The 17,077-nt window shown below is 43.0% G+C and overlaps 1 protein-coding gene across 1 annotated transcript; it reads right to left on the bottom strand.

Annotated features, from left to right (window-relative positions):
• Window positions 1–5,620: 5,620 nt before the first annotated feature.
• LOC147963807 (uncharacterized) lies at window positions 5,621–6,298 on the bottom strand. The gene has a single exon (XM_087529716.1). The coding sequence runs from the start codon at window positions 6,296–6,298 to the stop codon at window positions 5,621–5,623; it is 678 nt and encodes a 225-aa protein (XP_087385842.1).
• Between the last annotated feature and the right edge of the window lie 10,779 nt (window positions 6,299–17,077).

Raw genomic sequence — 17,077 nt, 5'->3', positions numbered from 1 at the left:
CATTCCAAGTTTTTCCCATTTCCACTCAGGTATCGGCAGAGGTTGAAGTAACCCTGCCGACTTCTGATGTTCTTCCTTTACTCGCTAGAAAACATCGCATATTGCTATGTACTCGGCAATATCCTTCTTCATACCTGTCCACCAGAAACTTTCCTTCAAATCCAGATACATCTTGGTGTTACCTGGGTGAATCGAGTACGGTGAATCATGGGCTCCTGGAAAATTAACTTCCTGACCTCTGGTTCATTGGACACATAGATACGATCCTCGAACCATAAAGTTCCGTGCTCATCCTCACGAAAACCTTTAGCCTGTCCGTTACTCATCTTTTCCTTTATCTCTGCAATTTCCGTCTTCTGGGCTTCACGGATTCTTTCGGTCAAAGTGGACTGAATATCCAGGGTGGCGACATATCCTCTTGGTACTATCTCTAGTCGGAGTTCTTTGAGATCGTCGGCTAATTCCTGGGGTAATCCTCCTATTGTAAGGGTATTCACATAACTCTTACGGCTCAAGGCATCTGCTACAACATTAGCCTTTCCTGGGTGATAATCCAATCTCATGTCATAGTCCTTGATCAACTCTAGCCATCTCCTCTGCCTGAGGTTTAACTCCTTCTGCGTGAAAATATACTTCAAGTTCTTATGATCCGTGTAAACATCACAACTGTTTCCAACAAGGAAATGTCTCCAGGTCTTGAGTGCGTGCACTACAGCTGCTAACTCCAAATAATGGGTGGCATAATTCATCTCATGAGGTCGTACTTTTTGGAGGTATAAGCTACAACTTTTCCTTCCTGCATGAGCACTCCTTCGAGTCCTTGACGAGAAGCATCACAATATACCTGGTAATCCTTGTGTATGTCCGGCAAAATGAGCACTGGGGCTATAACCAGACGTTTCTTTAGCTCCTGAAAACTGGCTTCACAATCCTCGGTCCAAATGTACTTAGTTTCCTTCTTCAACAGCTTTATGATGGGCTTAGCAATCTTGGAGAAATTCTCAATAAATCTTCGATAATATCCTGCAAGTCCGAGAAAACTGTGGATCTCCTTGACTGAGGTGGGGGACTGCCATTTGGTGACCGATTCAACCTTGGTGGGGTCGACTGCTATTCCTTCTCCTGAAATAACATGTCTGAGGAATCCTAATTCCTTCAACCAAAATTTACATTTGCTGAACTTGGCATATAACTGATGTTCTCGGAGTTTCTCCAGAACTAGACGCAGATGTTCCTTATTCTCTTCCTCGCTCTTGGAGAAAACCAATATTTCATCGATGAACACCACGACAAACTTGTCCAGATATTCCATAGATACCTTGTTCATCATGCTCATAAAATACGCATGGGCATTATTAGTCAATCTGAATGACATGACGGTATACTCATATAAACCATACCTGGTGGTGAAAGCTGTTTTGGGTATATCCTGTTCATGAATCTTCAACTGATGATACCCTAATCGAAGATCGATCTTGGAGAATACCTTGGCTCCAACTAGCTGATCAAATAAATCATTAATCATCGGCAGATGGTACTTGTTCTTGATGGTCACACTACTAGGAAAAGGCCTACTAGTGGCGCACTAGTTTTGCCTACTAATGGCGCACTACTGGTGCGCCACTAGTACCACACCACTAGTATTTTTTACTAATGGCGCACCACTGGTGCGCCATTAGTATCTGGTATACTAATGGCCCATCACTGGTGCGCCATTAGTATAGGCCACGGTGCGCCATTAGTATAGGCCACTGGTGCGCCATTAGTATAGACCACGGTGCGCCATTAGTATTTTTGAATTTTGAAGGCGGGAAAATAGTAGTGGCGCACCGTCTAACCCCCACCGTGCGCCATTGCTATTTTTGAATTTTGAATTTGGATCTGGATCGCGATTTTTTTGCCCATTTTTTGCTTGTTTTTTTGCACGATATTATTTCAAATTTTGTTCTCGTTTTTGGATCTTGTACGTTCTTTTGTCGTGTTCTTTTGCCGGAGAGGAGTTCGCCGGAGAGGAGGAGGAGGTGACCGGAGAGGCGCTCGCCTACATCGCCGGAGAGGAGGAGGAGGTCGCCGGAGAGGAGTTCACCGGAGTATCGGAGAGGAGGAAGGAGAAACCATGAGGGGATGGGAGGAGAGGAGGGAGGAGGAGCTCACCGAAGAGGAGGGAGGAGGAGCTCACCGGAGATGAGGGAGGAGGAGCTCACCGGAGATGAGGGAGGAGGAGCTCACCGGAGAGGAGGGAGGAGGAGCTCACCGGAGAGGAGGGAGGAGAAACCGTGAGGGGAGGGGAGGGGAGGAGAGGAGGGAGGAGGTCGCCGGAGAGGAGGAGGAGGTCGCAGGAGAGGAGGAGGAGGAGGTCGCCGGAGAGGAGGAGGGTAGTATGGTGGAGGAGAGAAGGGAAGATGGAGTGGAGGAGAGGAGGAGATGGAGTGGAGGAGAGGTGGAGTGGAGGAGAAGAATGAAGTGATAAGGAGGAGAGGACACGCCCAGCCATATATACGGCATAGTAATGGCGCACCGTGGGCAGGTGCGTCATTACTAATTTTTTCTATTTTTTATTTTGAATTTTGAAGGCGGGAAGATACTAATGGCGCACCATGGGCAGGTGCGCCATTAGTAACTTTATTTTTATTTTTTTGATTTATTTTGAATTTTGAAGGCGGGAAGATAGTAATGGCGCACCATGGGCAGGTGCGCCATTAGTAAGTTTGATTTTTTTTTTGAATTTTTTTGCCTCTCCAGATCTTAAAAGCCCCGTATCTTTTTTTCTGTTAGGTTTTTGAGGATTTTGAAAATTTTGAACGGGGTTTCCCCGTTAAATTCGGATGTAACTTTTCGAGTAGATGATTTTTCATATAAAAAACTTTTTCATCCGAGTTCGTATGCAAAAGTTATGCCCATTTTTACAAATTCTCGAGAGATTTTGCAAAAAAGTCGAAAATTCAAGTTTGTAAATTTTGCTAACAACTAGACCACATATCACATGGGAATCCTATTTTCTTTTATTTTTTGACATTTCTATCATTTTCTTTTTTTTTGAAACTGAAAAGGCGGTCCACGGGGGGGGGGGGTGTGCATTCGGGGGAATGTGCGCCATTAGTAGTTAAAAAAATAAAAATAAAAAAAACTGAATTTTTTTTGAAACATAATTACTAATGGCGCACCATCCCACGGTGCGCCATTAGTAGTTTTGAAAAAATTAATTTTTTTACTAATGGCGCACCGTGGATGTGGTGCGCCATTAGTATTTGCACACTAATGGCGCACGCCATTAGTATTTAGTAACGGCGCACCACATGTACAGTGCGCCATTAGTGTCCATATTGGCTATAGCTGTTTTTGTAGTAGTGTCACGTCATTCAACGAACGATAATCCACAACCATTCTCAGGGTTCCATCCTTCTTTTCTACCAAAAGAACTGGGGCTCCCCAAGGTGACGAGCTTGGCCGAATATATCCCTTCTCCAATAGCTCATTAATTTGCTTCTTGATCTCTTCCAAATTGTTCGGGGGCATCTGATAAGGCCTCTTTGATATTGGGGCTGTGGCGGGCAATAACTCAATCAGACATTCAATGTCTCTGTCCGGTGGCATTCCTGGTAATTCCTCCGGAAATACATCGGGAAAATCTTGCACTACGGGCACTTCCTCCTAAACAACTCCCGTGAGGGAATTCACCTGATTCTTCATCGGTGTTCATCTGCATACATACTTGATCCTCTTTAGCTCTGAGGTGGTGAGCAAAATCGTCTTGCGGGCACAATCGATGTTTCCTTCAAACTTCGTCAACCAGTCCATGCCTAGGATCACGTCCAATCCCTGGGATTCCAATACTATGAGTCTGTGGGAAAATCATGATTTCCAATGCTGAGGGTCGAATGACAGCCTAAGCCTGCCGTCATCTCTCCTCCTGGGGAAGTGACCTGAAGAGGGGTTCTAAGGGTTCTAGTGGGCAACCAGTACGTTTCCACAACTACCCTTGATATGAATGAATGCGTTGCACCAGAATCAAATAGTACCAATACTGGAAGTGAATTTAATAAAAACTTACCAACCACAGTGTCTGGCTGATCATAGACGTCCTCCACGTCGATGTGGTTCACCTGGGCATGAGGAAAAGGATTGGGCTTCTTGGTTGACGAGCTTCCATTGCCATTGTCGTTTTCCATTTCCTTGCTTGGCCTCCGGATAATCGGTGGCATAGTGTCCTGTCTTCTGGCACTTGAAACAGGTGATATGACTCAGATCCTTCTGAGCCGGAGCGGGACGGTGCTGGTTGCCATTGCCTCCATTTCCCGACTTGAAGTTGCTGTTGTTGTTGCGATTGTTCCCATTCCCTCCATGGTTGTGTCCTCCATGGTTATGTCCTCCATGGGTGTGATGGGTGTGACCTCCGGGGTATGGTTATGTCCTCCATGGGTGTGATGGGTGTGACCTCCGGGGTATGGGGTGCAGCGAGGGGGGCGTCTGGGCCCGACGGCTGGGGACGTACTCGCCCCCACGCCGAAAAAACCGCTGGCTCGCCCCCAAGAGGCGATTTTCGACGCGTCTCGGGGGCACAACGGCTGGAGATGCTCTTATGTCCTCCATGGGTGTGATGGGTGTGACCTTCGGGGTATGGTTATGTCCTCCATGGGTGTGATGGGTGTGACCTCCGGGGTATGGGGTGTAGCGAGGCTTCTGCTGAGCTCCCGAGTTGTACTTCCCCTGACTATACTTCGGCTTGAGGCTATCAATCTGCTGTTGCTTTCCTTCAAGGATGATGGCCTCGTCTACCAGCTCCTGGTAGTTATTGAAGGTGTCCACCATCAGCTGCATTCCTAGCTCATCATTAAGTCCTTCGAGGAACTTCTCCTGTTTTGCGGCATCTATGGCCACATTATCCGGGGCATAGCGAGCTAACTGGCTGAACTCATCCACGTACTGCCCCACAGTATGATTTCCCTGGCGTAAGTTGTGGAACTCACGCTTCTTCAGACTCATGGCTCCAGCTGAGACATGAGCGGTGTAGAAGGCCAGCTGAAACTGATCCCACGTGATGGTGGTGATGGGATAGGTGGTTGTGTAGTTATCCCACCAAGCGGCTGCGGGTCCATCCAGTTGATGTGCGGCAAAACACACCTTCTCAGCATCTGTGCATCCAACAGTTGCTAGCTCCCTTCCAATCTTGCGAAGCCAATCATCAGCTACAATCGGCTCGGTGCTGCTAGAGAACACCGGCGGATTCATCCTTAGGAACCGGGCCAGGTTGTCGACAGGGGGTGGTGGCGGTGGATTGTTGTTGTTGTTGTTGCCTTGGTTCTGGATGAGCATTTGCATCAACGCATTCTGCTGTTGGATCAGCTGGGTGAGCTCCGACGGGAAAGTGAATCCAGGCTCACGTCTCGGAGGCATCTGGTGTTTTGGAGTGGATGAGAAATTAGAATAGAACAAGGGTCTACTGAGAAAATAGCACTACCCATATGAATGCACAATCATAATCACACCAATCATTTATTCATTCATCTCAAACAAGGTTCAATCTCGGATTACAAAATCTCATGACAAATCGAAAATAACGACCTAACTGATTGATGAAAAAATAAAATAAAATAACATGGCGGTGGAATAAATGTCTTCATCAGTTATCCTTGCGTCCTCCGGTGCGGCGCCTCCTCTTGCGGCTTCCTTCCGTGGAGCTCTCTTCATAATCCTGGTCATTGCTCACGACGGGTCCATCATCTCCACTCGGGAAGAGGTCTTCTCCCTGGTCCATCTTTTCCTCTAGCGTGGCAATATATTTCTTCAGGTCCTCGATTCTATCCATAAAATCCTTGACTTCTTCTTCATGTTCAAGGAAGTCCACGCGTGCTTTCTCCTCCAGTTCCAGTTCACGGAACAACAGCCTCCGGTGTACCTTCGAGCTTCGGCGCGTCTGAATTTCCTGGTTCCTGATGTGACTCTCCAAGTCTTGGACATATGAAAGAATGGAGTCGTCCTCCACGGTACGGATGATATCTCCATTCCTAGCTCTGCGAGAAATCATGGCGAGGTCTGATGGGTCGAGCTCGGCCCTATACTCTTCTCGGAGATGTCCAAGTGCACGATAAATGGCCATGTCTCTTTTGAGGATCCAAGTGAAATCGGTAAACTCAAAGTCGATGGGCTCTGAATGTCCTCCGAAGGTCCTCCCTGTAATGTGCACCTTAATCCTGTAGTGGGTATCCGCCAGAAGTGCATTGGTAGGCTTCCCAGTGATTGAGGGCAGAGCAATCTTCAACTTCTTCACGATCTGAACCAGCTTCTTGCCGAAAAGCATCGTATCATCCAGCTGGCAAAACTCCAGTAGCAGAACTGGGGTGAATTCGGCGGCCATCTAGAATGTTGAAAATCGGAGAGAAGTCAGAAATAAACATGTGAGAATTACGGAATGATAGGGACATAAAAGAAAATAGTTTCTTCCTATGGCTTTCCGATCCTAGGGGTTACATTCTACGGTTAGCGTGTGCTCTGATACCATCTCTATAGCGACTCGACCCGAAATCGGTCAAGTCTCTATGTAGCTGTACCATCCCAAGATCATGCTGGCACACACAACACATTGATGAAAAGATTCAAAGTTTGATCACACATGAATTTATTACACGATTCTCATATTGAGTCTTTATTACATCATAATAAAATCAGCCGAAGGCCAACTCATGAGAAATAAACTAAATAAAGCTGCGGAAGTGTAGACGATAAACGAGTCCATCTGACTCCATAGGGCAATCACCGAGCGTAGATCGTAGCCTCACTCATGGTCGGAAAACCCCTCTGCAACATGAGACGTTGCAGCCGTGTAGGTCAGCATTTTGAATACGCCGGCAAGTCATAGAGAAAACAACAATAATAATGCTAACACTATATGCAATTTGGCTGTGGGGTTCTAAGTTTTATGTTCTTTTTTGTGAAAAAGCCAATTTTCCCCCACAATAAAGGACTTGCTTGCAATTACTACAAAATGTTGGTTGTTAATGAGATGGTTCCGCCAACCAGTGTCTCATACCCGAAATCATTAATAACCATCAATTAATTAATTATGTTCGGTGTTGAGGTTTCTGAAATACTCCAATTCCAGATGCTCATTTGTCCGTAACCGGGGACACGGCTAATCAATTAGGTTTCTACTATGCAGAGTCTTGTACACTTTACCCGCAAGAACCGTTCCCTCCTTTATGTCCCCCCACTGCCTGGTGTTTGAACATGGGACGAACGAAACAGGGTCTTCCGTAGAGTTCCTCTGGGCCACTGCCAGTGCCCATCCAATCCTACCGTTCTTCTACATCTCGTAGCACCGTCCGGCCAGAGTCACGCCTAGGGTCGACCAAGCTAGAGCTCATAATGGCTTGCAGCTACATAGCTAAGCTTCCGGTCAAGGGGTATCCAGCCGTCTCTTCGTGGCTGGGTGAAGCTTTCCACAAGATGTCATGGCACTTCTCCATGCACCCCGGCCATCCGCTGGTTTCTCCAGGGTGCCCGTCAACCATCCTACACCCAGTAGGGAATTTGAAGTCCATCTTGAGCTTGAAGTCATGGGGTTTTCATCATCTTGACTCTGACATCTCCCTTATGAATCTCTCAACCAACCCCGTCTACGAGCATAGAAAAATAAACTACATCGTCCCGGGCAATGGTAACAAGGGGAATTGGGCTCAACCTACCACATGATACTACTCAAGAACATAACTAAGATTCTCCTACTGCATGCATGGTGGGGAGGAATAATTGTAATGCAACAAATCATAGGTATTGCAGAACATGATCAAATGACTTGCCTGGCTGACGGTCTTCGAACGCTATTGACTCGTGATAGCAAACTTCTCACTCCGGAAATTCTATCGAGTCAAACATATTACAAATAAGTATACCATCATAAAATTTCTACTACAACAGCAAGTAAATTATATAACACACAATCATACACACAAAGAAGTCCAACAATAAAACCAACGAAGTCATAGAATCAACGCAAGATTTTTACTACAAGTAAGGCACTCACAAAAATAATATTCTTCTACAAAACTTTTCTTAAACAATGCCAAAATAAAAGCTTTGTTAACTAACAGAAGGGAAAACATTATAAAAACTTTGTGCAAAAAGAATTACATTAAAAGTTATTATAAAACTCATTTTATGCCTAAAACAAAACTAGTAAAAAAATAAAATAAAACATTTTCTGTTTCTGTAAATAAAAGTTCACGATTAAAAACTGCAGAAACTAGACTGAAATAAAATATAACCGAGGTGGAAACAAAATTTTAAGTAATTAGAACAACAGAAAACAGCTACAAGGTGAAATAAACTAAAACAGAGTTGTTTTCATGGAAAACTAATTTTAATAAAATCTACAAATACCCAAATTAATCCTACTGCTAGGCAATGGCAAAACAAAGCAGTGGCAAAAAGATTCACTAAAAAATTAATCCTAGCTCATTTTACAGCAGAAATACTGATCTGACTACAACTCATATAAAACAATTTTTAAAAACTAAAACATGGCCGAAACTATATTATACAAAAACTTCAGGAAATTTGCAAACTAGGAAAAAAATAATCAACTAAAAATATTAAATAACCTAAGAGAAACATATTTTACAAGATTGGAACTTTTTTGTTTTTAAAACAGAACGAAAATAAAACAAAAAACATAAACATGCGCTAATGGGCCGAAGGTGTGCGATATGCAACTATATTACGCTCCAGCATTATATAACTAAACGCTTACAGGTTAATAACAGAAAAAAACCTACCGATTGGATTTAACTAACTAAACCGAAAATAAACCGTAACGTAAACCGATCTATGACTAAAAACCATACCCCTTCACTAGTTTTAATCTAACGTGTTGATGGGAGATCGAACGGTGGAGAGGAGCTCGGGCTTACAACAAATGGCGGCGACGACCGGAGACGACGGCGGCGGCTCGGGCTCCGGTGGCCCGGGGCGACGGCGGAGACGTCGGGCGGGTGCGGCAGCTCGAGGGGAGCTCGGGGATGGAGTCAGTGGAGCTCGGGGACGACGGAGGTGGTCGGGGCGATGACGGTGAGGCTCGGGCGCTTCATGGCTCCAGCGAGGTGAGGTGAGCTCGGGGTCATCAGCGTCGGGGTTCCTGGAAGGAAGAGGATATGTCAGGCGGGTGTGGCTCGACGAGGGGGTTCAGATGACAGAGCTAGGGGGGAGGAGAGTGCTCAACGGCGTCGGGCGATGGCGGTGAACGGCGGTGGCGACGACGAGATCGGAACGTCGAGGGTGTGAGCTACGGTGGGAGTTGGGGTAGGGTTTTAGGGGATGCGGGAGAGGAGGAATAGGGGTTTTATAAGACAGGTTTCTTGGAGAGGAGGGCGAGTTGGGCTAGGGCTTAGACGAGGGTGCGAGCGCGGCCGGCGTCGGGCTGGCGAGATACGCGAGCGAGGAAATCAGGAGGTTGGGGATGGCGCGGGCCCCGGGGTCAGTGAGAGAAGGGAGAGAGGAGTCGGGTCGGGCGACCGAGGCCTAGCGGGTGCGGGGCGAGGCAGGCTGCGGGGTAAGGTGGGCCGTGACTCAGGTGGCTGGCTGGGCCGGTTGGCCTGGCTGGCACCTGGGTACTTATTTTTTGTTTTTTTGGAATAAGACAGAGGAAAAAAATAAATATAAAGAAAATAAAAATACTTTTTTATAGGACATATATATCAAAATTTTCATAAAATTAAACTCTACAAGGTGAACATTTTTCCAGAGGAAAAAAGCCAAACTTTATAAATTTTTATTTTTTCGAAAATTCCAAATAAAACTCAAATTTGAATTCAAAACTTTTGGAATTAATTTCTTCTAACATTTTGGAGTGTCATGTTAGCTCCTCTTATACTTTTTCTCAAGTATTTGCCAGGGATATTTGAAGTAAATTTTCAAATGCCAATTTGAATCCAAATTCAAACAAAACTCAAATACCTCTGATTTTTTTTTTCAAATGCCACCCAATTCAAACAAAATGCATAGATGCTTAACTAATAATTGTAAAACATTCCAAATTGGAAATTTGGGATGTTACATTGTGACTTTACTACAGATAATAATAAGGTCTACAAAGACCCTTCAATACGCACGAACTGGGTGTAGCTCAGATAGTTCGGTTCCTGGTGGTGGAGTCAGCCCACAAGGGTTCAAGTGATGTACTTGGCACTGGTGCTCATATTAATCTCAAGATGTTATGTCCTCAATATCTTGAAGCTGCTTATATTTGTAGGGTGTTTGTACGTGTGTTTATAGGGATGAGTGCATGTACTGGACCTCACGTCTGAAAAAACATAAAAGATACGTGAAAAGAAACGCTTCTCAAAAACCTCATGTCTGTCGTCCTGTAAAACTCTAATATCTCCTGCTTCTCTTTGTTCCCGTGCTTCGGATGCATCACATCCTGGCTTTCTCCCATGATTCCAAACCCCTTGCAGGTCCTTCATTCCTCCTCACCATTTTCACCACAACCTAATGGTTGAGTAACAAGTATCTTCCGCGCTATCTCCTTCATCTGTACAGATCCCATGACGGACATCCTCTTCAACACCACGGTCCCTGGCTTGTGGCGATTTACCTCTTCATCTGGTTCTTCTGTTCCCTAGCCTATGGTGATTATAGGTCTGCTACCAAGCCTATGATGCTTTCATCTTCGTATGGAAATATTATGTTCTCCATCTTAATCGGTCCATGCGGTGTTATTTTGTGTGTTTTCCATCAGAGCAATAAAACAATATGCATTAGGCTAAACAACATACAAATTAGTTAGACCACCTTTTGTTAATGTTCCTGCAGTTGTAAATCAAAAATATGATGTCAATAAATATTTGCATGTACCATAACTTCATTTACAAAAAAACTGCATTATAGAAACAATATGCTATCATTACTGAAACTTATAAAATTCTAGCCCATGCATCGAGCGGGTCACTTTCCTAGTTTTTTTAAATAGTGGTAAAGTGGAAATTGTATAATCTTCGAAGTGGATGCTCGTTGTAGGTAGTGGGACCTGCTAGTCAGGTGGTGGACATGTGGCTGTTTGCTATTCGTTAGCTTTGCCGAGAGGAGCTCTCGGTAAAGCATCTGCTCCTCGTAGGACGTAGGACCCGCCCGTCAGGTGGTGAACACGTGGTTGTTTGCTACTTGTTATCTTTGCCGAGAGGGGTTCTCGACAAACCATCCGCTCGGCGTAGGACGTGGGCCCAACTGTTAGGTGGTGAACATTAGGCTGTTTGTTATTCATTACCTTTGCCGAGAGTAGCTCTCGGCAAAGATGGGCCACGTGACAACCGCCGTATCCGTCTGTCGTCCGTGAGTCATTTTGTTTTGCCGACGCACTGATTGGTACTCGACAAACTCTTTGCCGAGTGCCTGACGTTTGGATCTCGGCAAAGTTCTGTTTGCCTAAGAGGTTTACATCGGGTGGCCTTTGCCGAAAACAATTCTCACAAAGACTTTGCCGAGTGTTTTAGGCCCTTTGCCGAGTTTTTCTGGCACTGGGGGTAGGGTGTGATTCCAGTAGTGTTCCCAGCTAGAGATTCCCTACTCTCACGGATATGAAGGGACATTCAGATTGAAGCCATATCGCACCATCCCCAGAATCTCATAGACTCGATACCGCAGAACTGCGCAAATATCCTGCCATAGTTCAGTATCTAACTTCATAGCAGGAAAAATCAAGCAAGTGCCAGTGTTCAAGTGAAGTTTCGAGCTGGGTTGAACAAAGCTAATACGCGGACCAAAGCTAATAAATTTTTACAAAGTTTATAAAAAAAATCAAGTGCCGGTGTTCAATAAAAGTTTCGAGCAAAGAAAAATAGTAGGGAAAACAGCCAAAAAATATTAACATATACAATAACAAATCAATCCCATTAGATTCATTATTGAATGTATTTTCGCATCATATAGATTTGTTATGGTAAAAGTTTATATATTTTCTATAAACTTGGTCAAACTTTACAAAGTTTGACTTTAGTCAAACCTAACATGCAAAGTAAATAAAAACAGAGGTAGTAATTTGTTATTCTACCATTCAAATTTCGTCATGAATATTTGGGGCATGTGCCCATTTTACTCTTATGGTGCGCCCGACTCCATCCACGAGAGAATTCATGCATGCAAAGGGTGAAAACAGTAGATTCCCTCGAATAATTATTTACAATGCCTATTGGACAGCGAATAGGGTCGCAACGTGTCGGGAGGAATACTAGTGTTTAGTAAGAAAATTCCGGGTAAGCTATATTTCGTTTAGAGCGAGGTGGTACCTCCCCTCGCCCACAACGCCCATGCGTATGGGTCGGCTAAGTATGTTCGTTCGGGCGCTGCTGTTTTCTCGGTCATGCGTTTTGTTTGGTCGCTGTGTTGTTTTGTTTCGATTTTTTCCTGCTTTGGTTTCTTTTTTTCTTTACTGGTTTTCTAGGTTTCTCTGTTTTTTCCTTACTGTTTTTCTTTGCTTTTGTGTTTTGGCTGTTTTCACTACTTTTGCATTGGTTTTTACTGTTTCAACTTTTTTTTTCTTTGGTTTACTCCAGTTTTATTTGTTTCTTTCTTGATTTTCTTTGTTGTTCTGTTTTTCTTTGCGGTTTACCATTTTGTTTGTTTCTTTCTCGATTTTCACTGATTTGTTTTTTCGTTTTTCTTTCCTATTTTGTTCCTTCCCCCTTTTTTCCAAATTTTGTTGTCTCCCTTTTATTTTTTGCACTTTTTTCTCTGATTTTCTTGTTTTCCTTTTCTTTTCTGTTTTCTTTGTTTCTTTCTTATTATTTTTATTTTTAAGCAAATATACACATTTTTGTACATATTATACATTTTTTATACATCAAAAACATTTCTGATATATGTTTAACATTTTTTCAAATAAATGATTACCATTTTTTCAGATGTATGTTCTGATAACTATTGTTTTCATATATGTACATTTTTTGTATACATCTAAAACAATTTTCATATAGTTTTGACCTTTCGTATGTACATGATTAACTTTTTTAAATTATATGTTTATTTCTAAAAAAAATTGATGGACCAGATCTATACTTTCGACAAATTTGAGGAACCAAAAACACATTTTTTTCAAGAAAAAAGGTTAAAACTCATCCTAAGCTATTTTTAGCAGGCGTAGTTCCTAAACAGGCCATAATTTTTGGCCATCTAAAGGAAACATGCATGACTATCACCCCGCAAAGAAAATAGATTTTTGCAATGAAAACGGTAAACCCACAATCCTGTTTTAAGTGAATCCAGAAAATCTTTTCCTTTTTGCATAAAACTCCCTGATATTTCGTTTAACAAACCTGTAGTCCATATAGAAAATAACGTTATATTTTGGGGGCAGATTCAAATGCTTTTTTAAAATATCCATAAATTTTAAACTGTAACTTAAATTTTGACATGTTATATATGAAAGTTGGTTAGAAAAATGTGTAGAATCTGAAAATGATGTTGTTTAGCTATGAAATGTTTTTAAATGTTATTTAGTATGCAACCTTAATCAATAGCTCATGATTCGTCTTTGTTTTGTACCGATATAGATCCGGATTGGAAATCAAGACATCAGCAAAACCACATTAGGGACAAAACAATCTATAACCTCGCATGCACTCCTCGACAAAAACTTCACAGGGGAAACCATAGGATTGACCACATTCAAACACATTGTGGTTCCCTGAGCACTGAGGCCACATTCAAACATATATTTGTTTTCAAGAAGAAGGGGTCAAAACCTATCCTAAGCTATTTTTAGCAGGTGCAGTTGCTAAACCGGCCATGAATTTTGCCCACCTAAAGGAAACATGTATGACTCCTTTTTAGGGAACAATATTGTTCTGGGAGACGAGAAGGCAGCCGAGATGAGGGACTGATCCAGACTAGAGCAGCTATAGCTGATTCAAGTTCGGCAGATTTAATTGGAGGATTATGTGTTCTGTTCTTCTGAAGGATGTTTGAATGCCCAACATGGTTTATCATTGCAGACACTTTATAGCTCCAGAATTTGGAATGCTACTACAGGATATAAACTCCTATTGCTGTTTCAATGGAACAGAACAAATCAGGAATACAAGCTAAAAATAATACGTAACACCCATCGAAACTAGCTAGGTGCTGGTAGCACACTTGCAATGGAATCATATGACACGGGGGGCATCTCTACATGCATCTGAACATCGCTAGTTTCCGGGGAAAACCTTGCGTGGCACACGCTGCGAAACCGCGCCAGCCGGTCCTGCTTCCGGAGTGGCGGACAATGGCGAAATGGGCGCCGCGACTGTGACCGGGGGCCCGCAGCAATCAAACCCACAACATTTGAGGTTGCAGCATGGAGTCGGCAACACCTGGGCGTCGCTCTGGGTGAGCGCCAGCAGGAGGACCAGCAAGAGGGCGCCGACCATCTTGGAAGCCATCGCCATCGAGCCTTTGCAGCTGGTTTTGTGTAACTCACTTGTGCTACAGGGCCAACAGCTTTGTGATGCGAGAGACGAGTGTAGTATGGATGTCTTGGTTCCTCCTATTTATAGCCGTTTACCGAATAGCACGGATGGAAGGAATTAAATTAGAGCAATAACAACGTACCATATAAAATCGTGGTCAAATCATGATCGTCCAGATGATTCCGGATAAGGATGATTTTTAAGACAGGCTCCCAAATTTTTAGAATAAGATTATTGGATTCTAAAGGTGGCTGATGCTAATTAGGAAATAATCCATGATGGTAAATCTTTGGTAGTAGGAAATTAAAGATAAAATATCACATGCTATAGATTTTTTTTGAGATTACACACATGCTCTATATCATCATCGTCATCAAGATGAAACCTCATGGATAAAGATATTCTTTAAGATGGATATAGGATCGGATCGTTGTTATCCCTCTATCTAGATTTATTAGGCTAGCGAGCCGTTTGATTAGACCAAGGTAGAGCACGCATTTTTTTCCAGTTTGTAATCCCACGTATAATTATGCCAATGTTGAGAACCATCTTGTGGTTGGATGGTTAGGATGGTTGTACCCTAGCACACCAAGGATCAAACCACATATTTGACACCTATGCGCCGAAGTGCCAGTGATGTGTGTCTTTATAGGGTTATATATAATGTACATGCATACATGTGAGTGTCTATGTCTGTATTGTGTTTCTCAAGAAAAAAACAAAGTTAATCACCCAATAAATCCTAATTTAAATGTGGTCAAGGGATTTGCTAAAAATTGCTCGGGTGAATTTTTTTGTTATGGCACTCGAGTTTCTGATCTCTAGAATTTATTTTCTGATTTGTGTTGGTTTGTGGAACAATCAGGACAGTGTGATAGGGCTGGGACAAGAGTTTGTGGATTGCACAACTATGTATCGCTGCATCAGGTTCATGTTGTGGTACTTCACCAGTGATGTCTTATTTGTGACTATACTATAGATAGTAATAATAAAGTCTACAAAGACCCTTACACATGAACTGGGCGTAGGTCAGATGGGTAGGTTCCTGGTGGTGGAATCAGCCCAGAAGGGTGACTAGTAGGAAATGGGCCATCAGTCTCGGTTCCATAGGCCCTTTAGTCCCGATTTTTCAATGAGGACTAAATGATCGGGACTAATGCCCTCCACTTTTAGTCCTGATCGTGTTACGAACCGGGACTAACGGTGCTCCACGTGGCCACTGCGGGCGCCGAGGCAGGAGGACCTTTAGTTCCGGTTCATGTCACGAACCGGGACTAAAAGACAGCCACGCGTCAGCACCTGCCAGCGCTGTGGTTTTTGTTTTTTTGGAAGGTGGGGTTATGGGTTTTGGAGGGTTTATAGGGGTTTCATATTGTGTTTCCCCCTTTCCTTTTTGTGTTTATCCTTCAATTCTCACACATTTAGGGTTTCATTTTTATTTTATGTTTTCATTCAACTCGACTCTAGCTACTACATATAGCAATGAGGGAACCATTACACAACATCGTCATGAACATAGAGAAGTGACCTCTCATTCTCCGGGCTTGGTCGAATAACCAGTTTTCGTATATCTATTCGATGCTACTACATATAGTACACGATCATAAGCATATATACAATACAACATCTCTTACGATCCGTAACATCTACCAAAATCACTTTGAAATTCCTGATGGTACTCTCCGTCTTTAGGTATGACGTGCTCAACAAAGAATCCCGCCAATTACTCTTGAATTGCTCGTATGAGATCATGTGGTAGAAGTTGAACCCACTTCTCCCAGATCTAATTTAAGGAAGGGGGTCAATATACATATATGAATGAAACTCAACCCAATTGATGGTAATAAAATAAAATTATGAATATTGTTTACGTACTTCTAATTGTTGTGAAGTTATGCCTGCACAAGGGCCGAGCTAATGAACTCGCAAACGTAGTATCCACATAAATTCTTGCCATGAGCACTTACGAGAATAGAGTTCAATCAAAATGATAATCAAGCATGATAATGGTATTGAAACTAGATCATCAATGAGAGATGCGCGGAACTAGCTAGTACTACTTACTTTGGGGTGTTTAAATCGTAGCTCCTTTTTCTCTAGACCCGGTACCATGCTGGTGAATACTTTCCAAACCCTGCCCGGCAAAGAAAATGATTACTTGATATTAGAAAATGAACGAAAGTTGCCGATATGGTGCGGTACTGATTGAACTTACTTCTGGAGCATTTGACTCATGTCCGTCCACTCCTTAAGCTCTATACGTCTCGAGTCTAAAACAATTACTAATCCCGCGTCAAGCTCAATGGATAGCAGAATTAAGTGGAATCTGCGCACACATAACTCATCAGTTACACTTAACCTCGAGTAAGCGAAACAGAATATGCACAAGACAGCAACACTCAGTTGAAGTTGTAAGGAAAGCGTATTTCCCTTTTGTTTTGATGTCGAAATAATGCGTTTATCTAGTTTTCCTCAGTATCGTCGGATCTGTTTTGTATCGTATATTCATTTATGGTATTTGGGTTAATGAACCCAATGTCATAGATTTGTCCTCTTTTGCATTCGACGATCTTCAATCTGCATAATATAGTGAGGATAATTATATATACATGCAATGAACGAGCTAAGCTAGAGATTTAATT

This window comes from Triticum urartu, chromosome 6A (genome assembly GCF_056163025.1).
Source record: "Triticum urartu cultivar PI428250 chromosome 6A, HENAU_Tu73, whole genome shotgun sequence".
Taxonomy (NCBI): domain Eukaryota; kingdom Viridiplantae; phylum Streptophyta; class Magnoliopsida; order Poales; family Poaceae; genus Triticum; species Triticum urartu.
This window is presented reverse-complemented; position numbering and strand designations above follow the sequence as displayed.

Bases quoted from the DNA above. Each gene is read 5' to 3' on its own strand.
- LOC147963807 (XM_087529716.1), bottom strand. From the start codon at position 6,298: ATGCTTTTCGGCAAGAAGCTGGTTCAGATCGTGAAGAAGTTGAAGATT.